This window comes from Emys orbicularis, chromosome 17 (genome assembly GCF_028017835.1).
Source record: "Emys orbicularis isolate rEmyOrb1 chromosome 17, rEmyOrb1.hap1, whole genome shotgun sequence".
Taxonomy (NCBI): domain Eukaryota; kingdom Metazoa; phylum Chordata; order Testudines; family Emydidae; genus Emys; species Emys orbicularis.
In genome coordinates, this window is record NC_088699.1 from 6,593,891 (window position 1) to 6,606,546 (window position 12,656).

General features: G+C 43.6%; 1 protein-coding gene across 1 annotated transcript in view; it reads right to left on the reverse strand.

The window, feature by feature from the left end:
- Positions 1 to 5,864: 5,864 nt before the first annotated feature.
- The window catches only part of BCAS3 (BCAS3 microtubule associated cell migration factor), a 498,029-nt gene continuing 491,237 nt past the window's right edge, over positions 5,865 to 12,656 (reverse strand). The window contains exon 26 of the mRNA XM_065418107.1: positions 5,865 to 6,090. Within this exon, the coding sequence (XP_065274179.1) occupies positions 5,942 to 6,090 (149 nt within the window). The 3' untranslated portion in view covers positions 5,865 to 5,941. The remainder of the gene's footprint in view (positions 6,091 to 12,656) is intronic.

The following is a 12,656-nucleotide window of genomic DNA, read 5'->3' on the forward strand; positions in this document are numbered from 1 at the left end:
GCACCTTGATTTCCTAATTCCTTATTCTTATGCATTATGGACAGGATTTAACAACACTTCTGTAGTCTGGTACTGCGGCAAGAGAAAAAACAGCCTAACACTGTACTAGCCTGTAACTGGTGTAACAGTGGCATGAAAAATGCAATCCAACAGTCTCTGCCCCTCAGTATTATTAATCATGGGATCAAAAACACGCTGAGGAAGGGGCATATGACAAGTACAACTGAAAACAGGGACTAAGTCGTCCCCTCGGCTTTTAATTACACTTGGTGACAGTGATGTAGATTGAAAGCAACATTGATTGGAAAGCATAATTTTAGTGCACCGTTAATGAAGGTGAGAATCTGCAGCTAGATACACACAGACTTAACCAAAAGTCTTTTTTCTTTTTCATTTGCGTAAATAAACCAACTGTGAATTTTGTTTGGATATTTTTGTTTGTTTTTTTGTTTGGTTTCCTATGACATACAATTTGAATCATTTTAGTGGACTAACAAAGCAAATGGAATTTCAGCCCTAGAACTTTATTCCAATTTTGGACAAAGTTAAAAGCAACTTTTGTTGTTGTTGTTGTTTTAACACTCAAAACCAGCTGTGGTCTCAAAACTCCGTTTTGCGTGCTAATTGTAAGTGTTCAAATGGTTCAGGTTAAAGTTACCCTTAGCAGCTGTGAAATATTAAGGTGACATGATTACAACCTAGAGGAAGATACCAAACATTTTTACAATCGCTCAGGAGCATAAGGGAAAGACAACAGGAAATAGTGCAAACCCTGCAAGATAACAAGCCACAGTCTCTCCACTTTCCAAAGCAGGGATATAAGAAATCCAGTGAAATAGTCACATGCATAGTTTTGATATTCCTAAAAACACAAATCACAACCTAATGAAATGGTTATCAACATACACATTTATCAGGGTGCTTATGGGCGTGGGGTGTGTATTCATTTATTTCACAGCTTTTTTTCCCCTAAAAGCAAAGATCCATCTTCAGGATGCCTCTTGATGGGCTAGTCACAACTTGTGGTGTATACATTTTTTAGATCTTTGGTACGTGGTCAGTTCATTTTGTTGTCTGAGCTACTTGAAGCTCCAATACCAGCAAACTTCGTGTTTAGCTCAGCTTCATTACTTGTGCTTGGAGCAATGTATTTGGAGATCACCATTTCTCAGAGTTGAATATTAAGGGCCAGAGTTACTGGTTCGCTTGGGCAGCATTGTGCCATTCCAGCAACGCAAGCAGCCGTAAACATGGTTTAACCACCCAATTAAGCTGGGTTTATGCCTGCTTCCCTGTGCCAGAGCAGTGTAAAACAGCCAAAGCAAACCGGCGAATCTAGCCCAAACTATTGTCTATTCTAAGAAACCATTTTCTGTAACTATTGGCTGCGTTTTGAAATCCTACAGTTTGCAGCACTCGCTCTGCTGGTTATGCGCAGGCCTCAGTCTCTCATTAACTCTAAAACAATGTGAATATGAACTTCAAACTGCCACATTTGGAGGATCTTTTTCTTTCCACTATGTCTGCAGTGAAATGATCCCGATATGATTTATGTGCAATACACGATCGTGTTTATTACAGAAACCAGGGTAGAATAAGAAAGCCATTTTTCATGTTAATTCATGAAATCCAACCCCAACTTTAATAGAAGGGCTTCACTTTATACTAAGGATGATATACAGTCAGTCCTGCTTTAAATGAGACATTTTGCCTTTTGAACTCAGCAGGAGGGCCACTAGTTACTACTACTGGAAGCAGTTTAAAAACCTGCAAGTCCAGCAGGTCTTTGGGACTCCTTTAGAGACAGCATTTTATATCGTGGCACGGCATTTCTGCCTGTTACAAGCTGCATTGGCTGACAATACAGCCCTTCTGAAACATGCCTTAGATTATTTCTATTTGCGCTGTAAGGCTCTGATCCAAAACCCATTGAAGTTGATGGGAGTCTTTCCACTTTCCTGAGCAGGCCCAAAAAGTGAAATTCTGACTCCACTGAAGTTAATGGCAAAGCTCCCATTGATGTTGATGGGGCCAGGATTTCAATTTACGGGCTCAGTTGTCCAATGGATCAAATGTGCCAGCCAATAAGAGTCCCTGTCCTTAAGTGCTTACAGTCTAAGAGCCCGATCCGGAAAACTCTTGGGCCTGATCTACATTTAAAAATTAGATGGGCCTAGCTAAGGGCTTATAAAGGGCCGTGAGCAATTTCACACTGAGGTTGACCTAACCCCTGGTATAGTTGCAGCTAGGTCGATGCAAGAATTCTTCCATCCGCTTATACTGCCTCTCAGAGAGGTGGATGAACTATATTGATGGGAAAAAAACACCCTTCCATCAATGTAGGAAACATCTACACTACAGCGGTGTAGCTGCAGCCCTGGGCCATGGTAGTGTAGACACAGTCATATAGGGTTGTCAGTAGCCTCTTCACTGAAAGGACTGGCCCCACGGGCTGAATTCTGTTCTCATTTACAATGGCTCGTGCTCAAATTCAATGTGGCTATACCAGTGCACATGAGAATGGAAGAGCCACATCGATAGGATGCAATGTGGACTTCTAGCAATATGCTTCCTTCTTGGCTAGAACCCGAATACTCCTCCAAGGGTAAATGAGGGAGGAGAGGGGAGGAAAGGTGTTGTTCCATTAAAACACTTGGCCCCTTGTTCAAAGAGGATATTCTTTATAACCCTCATTAAGCAAGGTACTTAAGCCCGTGACCTCAATGGGAACTACTCATGTGCTTAAAATTAGGCATATGCTGAAGTACCTTGTTGAGTCAGGGCCTAAGGCGTTCCCTTTACAAAGTACTCAGCTTTCTATGGCACGTACCTGGAGAACTGGATCTTGGCGGCTACTCTGCTAGGTCATCTATGAATGTATCAATTTAATCCTAAATGACTAGGGGAAACAAGCCACCTCAGCTGCAATGCATGTTGGGAATTTTAGAGATCTAGCCCTTCTTCCCAGGCTGGGGAAGGGGCTAGCTCCAATGGGACAGTCACTGCAACCTTTTCAATAAACGAAACGGACACGGCCCCAATCTGTAACCCCCCCCGCCCTTTAAACAAAACATCCTGATTCAAAGGCGCGTCTTACAGCCTGGGGATTTCCACCTGGCCGTATTGCAGCACTTAGAAAAAGGGATTTAATGCCTGCCAACAACAAACACATTTCCAGTGACACCAGTCTGCATTATGCACTCGCCTACTTTGTGTGTTCAGACAGAGCTGGCAACCAAGCTGGGTGAGGCTCTGCTAATACGAAGAATAGCAGTTGCCTTCCTTAAAAGAACCTCGTCCCTTATGGCCGTTCTTTGGAAAGACTGAAAGGAAACAAGAATCACGGTGACAACACAATCCCTTCTGTATGTGTTAATCTGGATTTTGTTTGAACGTCTGGAACTGACCTTGGCTTGAACTGTGTTAAAAATCCTAACTGGTGTGGACTGACTTGACCTTGTGGTTCCATTTGCCTAGCCTAATTCGCTTAGTTCAATCCATTATTTTACAGACATAAAAGAAATGCAGCATTACAGCACCGCCTGTTAGCACAGCTCTAGCCATTGGGCCAGATCTGCAAGGACTTCCTCCCCAAAAACGCAGGCAAATGCCGATTGATTTCAAAAGAGAGTTTTTGCCTGAAAAAGGACTGATTAAAGACTGGATCAACACCTGAAATTCTCCCACAAACTCCCATTGTTTAGTGGTTTCTAAGACAGACAGAAAAAAAAAAAATCTTCTGAGAATCAGAGGTTTGGCAGTCAGGGGAAAAAAAAAATTGAGCCTGAGCGTGAATTTGATTTTTGGCATTTGGGGACTGGGGCGAAGGAAGAAGACGGTCAATTTCACATCAGTCGATGTGGTTGTTTTTAAGCTATAAGAGTGCAAAAAGCTTTGTGGGCTTAGATAGTTTCCTTTCATTTCCATGACTCAAAATGGGTTATATTAAAAAGAAGTCAGAAGGAAATTTCATAAGCTGTTAGTCCCTTCTGGGTTTCTCCTTTTAAAAAAAAAAAAAAATTAGCTGAAATACTGAGGTTTATGTGGCTACTGGGAGTGAGCCGTCACTAGAATTGTTTCCTACTAATATCTGTGTATTATATGGGTTTGCAGTTTCTTTCATTTTATACTTAACACTTTATCTAATGCAAGAGATGTTAATGGATGGCCAGGCAGTCAATAGGCCAAAACCAGAGGGTCAGGCCCTCGCAGCTAATGTAAATCAATGGGCTGAATCCTCAACTGGTATAAAAGTCATAGCTCCTACACTGAAGCCAGCAGAAATCAGTAGAGGAGAGAGCAGAGGCTCCTGCAATGATCTCCTGTCTCTTGTGGAAGGTTCTTGTCACTACAGTCCGTGAAGACTGGCAGGATCATTCACCCTGCGACCTCTTCCAATTCAATGGAGACTCCACAAAGGTCTCGTCATGGAGTTTCCTGGGCTCTGTGTCTGTAGTGTAAAAGAGGTACAAGTAGCCAGTGTTGGATGTTATCTCCCTGAATAGCAGATTATCGGGTTGGAACATGCGTCCACTGAGATTATTTTTTAAAAATAACTACTTTATAAAAAAAAAGAACAGAAAAATGAACTTGCAAAGAACTGTGGCCAAAATGTTCTTACTTGGGACTCTAAAGTTAGGCACCTAAACCCATATTTAGGCATTTAAATAGTTGGCCTGATTTTCTGAAGTGCTGACATCCATTTCTTTTGATGCAAGGTGCCTAATTTAAGCCATCCATTTTGAAAAGTTTGGCCTGGCATAAATGGCTGACAGTTAAGGATGCAACAGACCTAGTTTGGTGCTCTTAGGTGGGTTTAATTAAGGCCTGGAAGGTCTTAATATTGGGAAATAAGCACATACTATTTGATACAGGAATATATATGGAGCATACACACATCCTACTAACACAGTGATTCTCAGACTTTTGTCCTGGTGACTCCTTTCACACAACAAGCCTCTGAGTGCAACCTCCCTTTTAAATTTAAAACACTTTTTTTTATATTTAACACCGTTATAAATGCTGGAGGCGAAGCGGGGTTTGGGGTGGAGGCTGGCAGCTCGTGACCCCCCATGTAATAACCTCGTGACCCAAGGGGTCACGACCCCCAGTTTGAGAACCCCTGTACTAACACGACAGGAACACGGACACTAAGGCAGATTTGGTTAAACTTAGATTTATTCAATGACACATGCACATTTGGACAGCTAGTAGAGTTTCAGTGAACAATTTTTATAACTGAATATGAGATATTTATGACTTCTGTTAGTCAATTAAGAACATTTCTAAAACACATGACTAGAATAAAACTGGAGCAATAAAGATAATTCTTCCCAAGAACAAAAAGAAACTTCTTCATTTGTAATACTCCTGGCATCAATTAATATCAGCAGGGAACCAAAGGAGGACAGCAAAGAGATGCATAAACGAAGTAATAACGTATCAGTCCTATTCGCCATCTGTCTCGTAGACAGTCCTCAAGTTTTCACTCCCATCAGTTCGTTCTTCAATGCTCCTCAATTTTGCAAACAGCTAGAATTCACCGGCTGGATGGCTAATTCACCACTCAAGTTACACAGATGCCCTTTTTTTAAACACGAAAAAGCAAGAAATGGTTGTAAAATCATGGGCTCAACCAAAAAATGGTTTTAAAAGTATTTCTCCTCTCAACGGTCTCTTCCTGAACACACCAAAACGAAGCCACCAAGCTGTAAGGATTGAAGAAAGAGTCTCTTCTTATCAACATTGCACAGGAAAACAAACTCAATAAATTGTCAATATATTTTAAGAAGACTAAGCAGGAGAGTCGTCAATATTTATTAGTGTAACGAGAACCATCCAGCAGTGCAGCTAACGCGTGGGTGAAATACACATCAAAACTGTTTAGCTGGAGCGACATTTGGTTAGCCAGTCTGAATCTCTCCTCGTATGTTTGGCTAATTTAAGGGAATCCTGTAGGGAAAAGACTTAGAGGCTGGTTTTCGTTTGTCGGGAGAGGTGATCTGTAACCATCAAAATTGCGTGGAATGCTTCCGCTGGTGGAACCAGAACTGTTACTGAGAGTCTCTATGCTTCCTTCTCGCTGAAGCTCTGAAATGGAACGAGAAAACAGGCCCTGGTTAATGTTTCAGATAAAAGAAGGACATTTGCCATTAGAAGGCCATTTTACTGACAAATCTGTTTATTGTATCGCTGTTCTAACATTGCATTCACTCGTCATCCACCTTTTACTGGGTGATTTGACGAAACACTCCAGAGACATCATATCTACTTCTTTGCTAGGTTTATATTTCAGTCTGAATAAAAATGGAGTTTGATTAAGACATCTAAACCCTGTATTTCAATTTCAGATGCGGTGTGTAATCACTTCCTTGGGGACGAGTACATTGATTTGCAATATATTAAGATCCCAAATCGGAGATTTGCAAGATTGAACTAAGCAGAATTATAGAAGTCCTATTGACAAACAATGGCATCACTTCACTTAACAGGCAGAGCTGGTGATATGACCGGACTAGAAAAAGAGTTCAGTTGTGATATTCGCTAACTGTGACTTGCAACAACTGCACTCAACCAATGCTGTTCAACAGCCTATTTAAAAAAGGATTTCCCACAACTTCTTTGTGCTGTACATACAGCGGAAAGCATCTTTGTGGTTTCTGAGGCAAACAGAAACAACAAACTTTCCTGGGTGCTTGTCTGCTCGGGCTACTATCTCAAAGCAAAAGAAGAAAGCAGAAATGATCATGGTTAGCGTCCATTTACATCACTAAAAGGTGACGAAACTGTAGAGATTGCAGAGGGCTGGAGGAGCCAGTAAACAGGCCCAGGGGTCTAAGGTTACTACATTTGCACAGGATTTATTCCCCTCTTGCAATCACACACGTATCATTCCTTCCCGGGCTGGTCTTAACTCTTGAAACACTCAGATTTTTGTGTGGGCAGAACATCGTTTCTAACTCGGACTCTGCGTGAGCCACTTGACTCCAAACGTTGACTCAGCGGCAGCGTGCGGGCAATGCGACTGGGCAGTCTCACACTCTCCAGCACTCAGCGGTGATATTAGGCAGGACCCCACGTAGAGCACAAGCATCCTCTCCCAGCCACTCAGTGACAGATTACAACAAATATTCTGGTGAGTTGCAAAGTGAGGGCCAAAGCCCACGCTCTGCACTCTGTTTCTACTCAAGCTGGCTGGATAAAAAGGGGTAAGACCTATGATGTGAAGCCCCTAATAATTCTGCTATGGGAAAGGGGGGGAGAGGGAAAAAGCCCTCAGTCTATCTGTAGGCCATTGACCGGATTGGTATAATGTTGAAAGGCACTTGTGGTACCATGGTGAAGGGTATAGGATAAACACATGGAGCACACAGATTGACAGACAGACAAAGAGTTTTCCCTATTGACTTCAATGGGAGTTTTTCATGAACAAGGACTGGCTAGGAAGCGAGTCAAGGACGGCTGGATTTGGGTGAATGATTCTAAATGTTGTTCACCGCCGAATTTGACTGTATCGCTGCCGTTCACGGAGTTCAGTCTCACAATGGGATTCGACCTCATTTATAAACACGATGACAGTCCCTTTATTGCGCTGAGACTCAGAGATAAGGACAAGCATGTAAGTAAAATGCACTGCCCCAGCGACAAGCGTCGTCTCTAAAACAAAAAACACCCCACCCAAGTACCTTTCTAACAGTTCCTCTTAGCATTAATACGAGGTACACGTGCATAGATGGGCTCATAGATCCATTTGAATTCACACCTCATCTAGTAAGATGTGGCAAATTTAGTACTTGATCATGGAAGTAGTTTGCAAGGGAGATAATTGGCATAGGTTACACGAAAAAACAAACCTGTAGGAAGTCTGTCAACCTGTAAGAAGCAGTGACAATGCCCGAATCATGGTTTTCTTGACAGCGTTTTGTTAAGGAATGTACAAATGTCTTCATATTCCTTCACATCCTAACTGTCCCAGGAGTTCAGGAAGTAAAAACAGTCATTTAAATCAGAAATGAGCGGTGTATCCCACACGAACACTGTGCTGATCCTGACTGATTTTGTGCTTTTATCTCCCCTTGCACACAGCTGGCTTTGGTTAAATGTCTCACGTCAGAGCTTTCACCCACCGTGTAGCCATCACCAATAAGATAGAACATGGGTAGGCTCCAATCAAACATCATTAGGGCTGTTGAACTCCTTACGAGGTTACTTTCCTCTCTCTCTCGCTCTCTCATTTTTTTAAAACCATAATTGATTTTCAGGCAAGTGCTGCATTTTCAGTACCATTAAAAAAGAGGAGGAAGAAGCAGCATTTATTTTTCCTCAGTACTGTAGATTCCCAAAGCCCAAAAGCCCAAATGCTGAGCAGCAAAATGCCAGCTTATGGATGGGGGGAAGAGTGCATGAGATTCTGGCAGAGGCGTTACATAACTCCAGCCTTTTTTAGTAACAGTGCCTTTATATTTGCCATTCCTCAGTGATTTACTTAGTATCTTAAAGTGGGATTTTTTTCCTGAGAATCAAAGCCTTAAGGGTTTTCAGGGGCGCTAAGCAACGGTAGCTCCTGTTCCTCTCAGTGCAAGGTGACAGTGCTCAGCACCTCTGCAAATTAGGCCACTCATCTGTATGTAATTTACTGCTGCTATGAAATGGAAAACCTTTCCATTACAAACCAGTAGATAGTCATTGAAGAAGAGCGCTCTCTGTGGGAGGCTGCCTGCATTACTTCTCGCCACCACTAGGGGCGCTGTGGGGGCTAGTGCCAAGGAGAGTAAAACAGCACTGAGAAAAGCATAAGAAAATTGGAGAGGAGTTGAGGTTTAGTGGATGGGGTACTGGACTGGGAGTCAGGAGACACTGAGCTCCTTGTGTGATCCTTGGGCAAGCTGCTTCACCTCTCTCTGCCTCCGTTCCCCATCCCATCCTTTGTCTTGTCTATTTAGACTGTAACCTCTTTGCAGCAGGGCCAGGCTTGCTAAGTGTTTGTACAACGCCCATCACAATGGGGCCTCACTCTCAGCTCAGGCCTCTACATGCTACTGTAACGCAACACTACACAAATCAAGTTAAAAATGAGAATGAACAAAGTATGACTAGGTTAACGGTTAAAGTAGAAACAAAGACCCAAGTTCTGGCTGCATGTAGGAACACATCAGAAAACCAACAGGCCTTGGGTGGAAGTTCTCACCCCAAAGCCTGTGTGTGTCTCTTGGCAGAGTTCCTCTGAGCGGCTCCCTGGACTCCTTTGAGGAGCAGTGGGCACTGTCTGGGGTTCTTTGCTCTGTGTCCCCCTTGGAAGCCCTGATTTTAAACCTATGACCTACGCTACCTTCCTGTATTTTCATTTGTTGTCTCTTAGATTTAGCTGATCCCCTTGTTTGTTTCTGGCCCTTTCCCTCTGCAGAGGGGGAGGTGTTTTTGGTTTCATAGATGATTCCCTTTGGGGATCCATCCAGAACACAGGGACCAACGAGGCCTAAAGCCTATGGACATTCTGCTCTGTGTGGAGCCAGTTACACAGCAAGACAGAGGTGCAACATACTTTGATATGTAAGGTACCATTGCTCAAATCCCAAGTGCTATATTATAAAGCACCACTAAGAGGAACCCAGGCTCTCTACCCCTGCATGCACCTGGGAAGGCTGCTCCCTATTCCGCCCCTCAGAGCAGCTATACAATGTGGGCATAGGCATTTCATGGTCACCAGAGACCAACCCCACTGTAAATATGGCCGTCAGGCTCATGGCTATTACATCAATAGACAAAGTCAGCATGGTCATTACATCCCTGAATGTCAATCAGATAAGGAAGCATTTTAAAGGGGGATAGAATCATAGACATGTAGGACTGGAAGGGACCTTGGGAGGTCATTTAGTCCAGTCCCCTGCACTCAAGGCAGGACTATATAATAACTAGACCATTCCTGATAGGTGTTGGTCTAAAGTGTTCTTAAGAACCTCCAACGATGGAGATTCCAGAACCTCCCTAGCAGGAACACCGCCAGCTTTTTTGCCGCCCTAGGCGGCGGAAGGTCCCGCCCCAAAATGCCGCCCCCAACAGAGGTGGTGGAAGGTCCCGCCCCTGAAATGCCATCGCCGACAGAGGCGGCGGAAGGTCCTGCCCCCGAAATACCGCCGCCGCCCGGGGCAGCCGAAGGTCCGGCCGCCGCGGTCGCCACCCCCAAATGTTAGCGCCCTAGGTGACCACCTAGGTCACCTAATGGGTTGTGCCGGCCCTGCTCCCTAGGCAAAAGGATGTGTGGTCCAAAGTCAACATAAGCTCCATTCTGAAGCTCTGCCAAGGACAACAGAATGACCCACTGTCTTGAAGACTGTCCTCCAGCTTTTGGGGTAGAAAACAGGGGACAGGCTCAGGATAGGGAGTAGTGGAGTAAAAAGTGCTAATATTCTGTAACCTCGCTGTTTCACACCACTCAGCTGTAGGGAGGGGAAGGCCCAAATGGCCAGTCTATCTTCTAAAAAGACTTGACAGAACCAGCTTCCATGACCTTCTGGGGCTCGTGTATGTCAAGAGATGCAGGCTCATAGAAAGGCTGCATTCTAGTTAATAGACAAATCATTGTATTTGTATTGTATGGGTACAGAAGCAATACCCTTTACAGTAGCAGTACCCTTGATGGTTAAAAGGAAAATGTCCAAGGGTGAAATCCTGGTTACGCTGAAGTCAATGGGAATTTTGCCATTGATTTGAATGGGAGCAAGCTTTCACCCAACATTTGGCCATCTTTCTTTCTCTTATATCTCATTGCAGTCTGTGCAAAAGCCTTTCAATATGTCTATCTTCCTCACAGCAGTTTTTTCAATATTGTTTTCCTTAAAGGCAAATCAATTCCAGCAGCACTTATTAAGAACCCCGCAGTAACAAAGCAACGTGCATGTGTGCTAGAGATGAAATCCAAATTTGGTAAGACAACCACCTAAGCTTCCAAGGAGAATACTATGAACCATCATGAGCACACAAAACTCCTCCTTCGAATGATTTTCAAACAATCCTTAAGAGGTGTCTATTTAAATACATTTCAGCATTTCCATTTTAAATCACTTTGTTCTTTCATGTATGTACAGTTCAGAGGGGGAAAAAAATCTCTGCCAATTGAAACCCTTGAAACGAGGCATTAGCGTGGGACTTAATTTATCAAAGGACAGACAGATTTTTAAATGATACGTATTTTAAAGAAAATAAGAGGTTCCTAGTCCGATATTGTTAAACACTCTCAAAAATTATAATGTGATCATGATTAAAACAGGAGAAAATGTTAAATGGTGGAGGTTTACCTTCCTACTTCTTCCCTTTTCCATCTTTTAAAATATACCGTTTTAAAATAATATAAAGGAATTAAAACAAAAAGCTCCTTTAAGTAATGTTAAGGTTGTGACATAAACCAAGCAAAGCCAGTGAATTTGGGGGAGATTTCCAAAGGCACAGATGGGAACTGGATATTTTTGTACCTTTGAAAATCTCCCTCTTAAAAGTTCTGTTCTTAACTATTCCGTTTATACAGTGGGGAAGGGGGAGGGGCAGCACACCTCTAAAATATGCATGGACCTCAAAAGTGACATCATGTTGGGGGCATGGCTGGCTCAGGGGATAATGAGCCTTTTTGCTAGGTTGAGAATTCAAATCCAGCCCAGGTTGGCAGAGCACAAAGGTCTTGACCATCGTATGGCCCATGTGAAGTGTATCTGGCAATCATACTGCGGATGCTCACATAAAAACACCCATTTTCACATGTGGATCTCACTGGCAATTTCAGCAGGCAGATGAAGGATTGAATGAGTGTAAGCCTAAATGCGGAAGAAAGAGGACTATTAATGGACTGGGAGTCAGGAGACCTTGTTCTATTCCTTACTCAGCCACTGCCTTCCTCTGTGACCCTGGGCAAGTCTGAGGCCTAGTCTACACTAGGAAGTCAGGTTGGTATGTCTACATCGCTTAGGGGTGTGAAACATCCACACCCCTAAGCCGACCTAACCCCCGGTGCGCACAGCTCTAGGGCAATGGGTCGACCTAGCTACTGCCTCTCGGGGAGGTGCAGCACGTTTGCCAATGGGACAACTTCACTGATCAGTGTAGGTCGTGTCTTCACTGAAGTGCTACAGCGGTGCTGTTGCACAGCTGCAGTGTTTTAAGTGTAGACAAGTCCTTAATCTTGCCACGTCTGCTTCCTCGTCTGTAAAAAGGGGATAATTCTACTAACCCAACCTTGGAAAGCGCTCCGAGATCCTTGACTGCACAGCGCTGTGGTAGTGTAACGTATTATTGTTCTAGAACCTTCTCCACCCCAGAGGTGAATCCTCCAGGTCATTGGCATGGCTGCAAGGAAGCTTGCAAGGCTGCTGCCTGTGCTGTACCTGTTCTGTGGATAAATAGAGGGCTAAGTTCACTCAAAATCAAAACCAAAGTCCACCTGCAGAAGGAAGTGAGTGAAAGGCAGAATGGCAGCCTCAGCTTGGAACGTCCTTGGTTATGTTGGCTGTGGGAGGTCACAAGTTTAGCGGTGCTCAAATACTGGGAGACGGATCTGTCCCTGGTGTAATTCTGTTGGCTTCCATGGTGCGTTAAGACAGGAATGGACTTGGCCCTAGGTTGTCTGCAGGTTATTTCATCTACATTTCCACAGGTATATACTGCCAAGA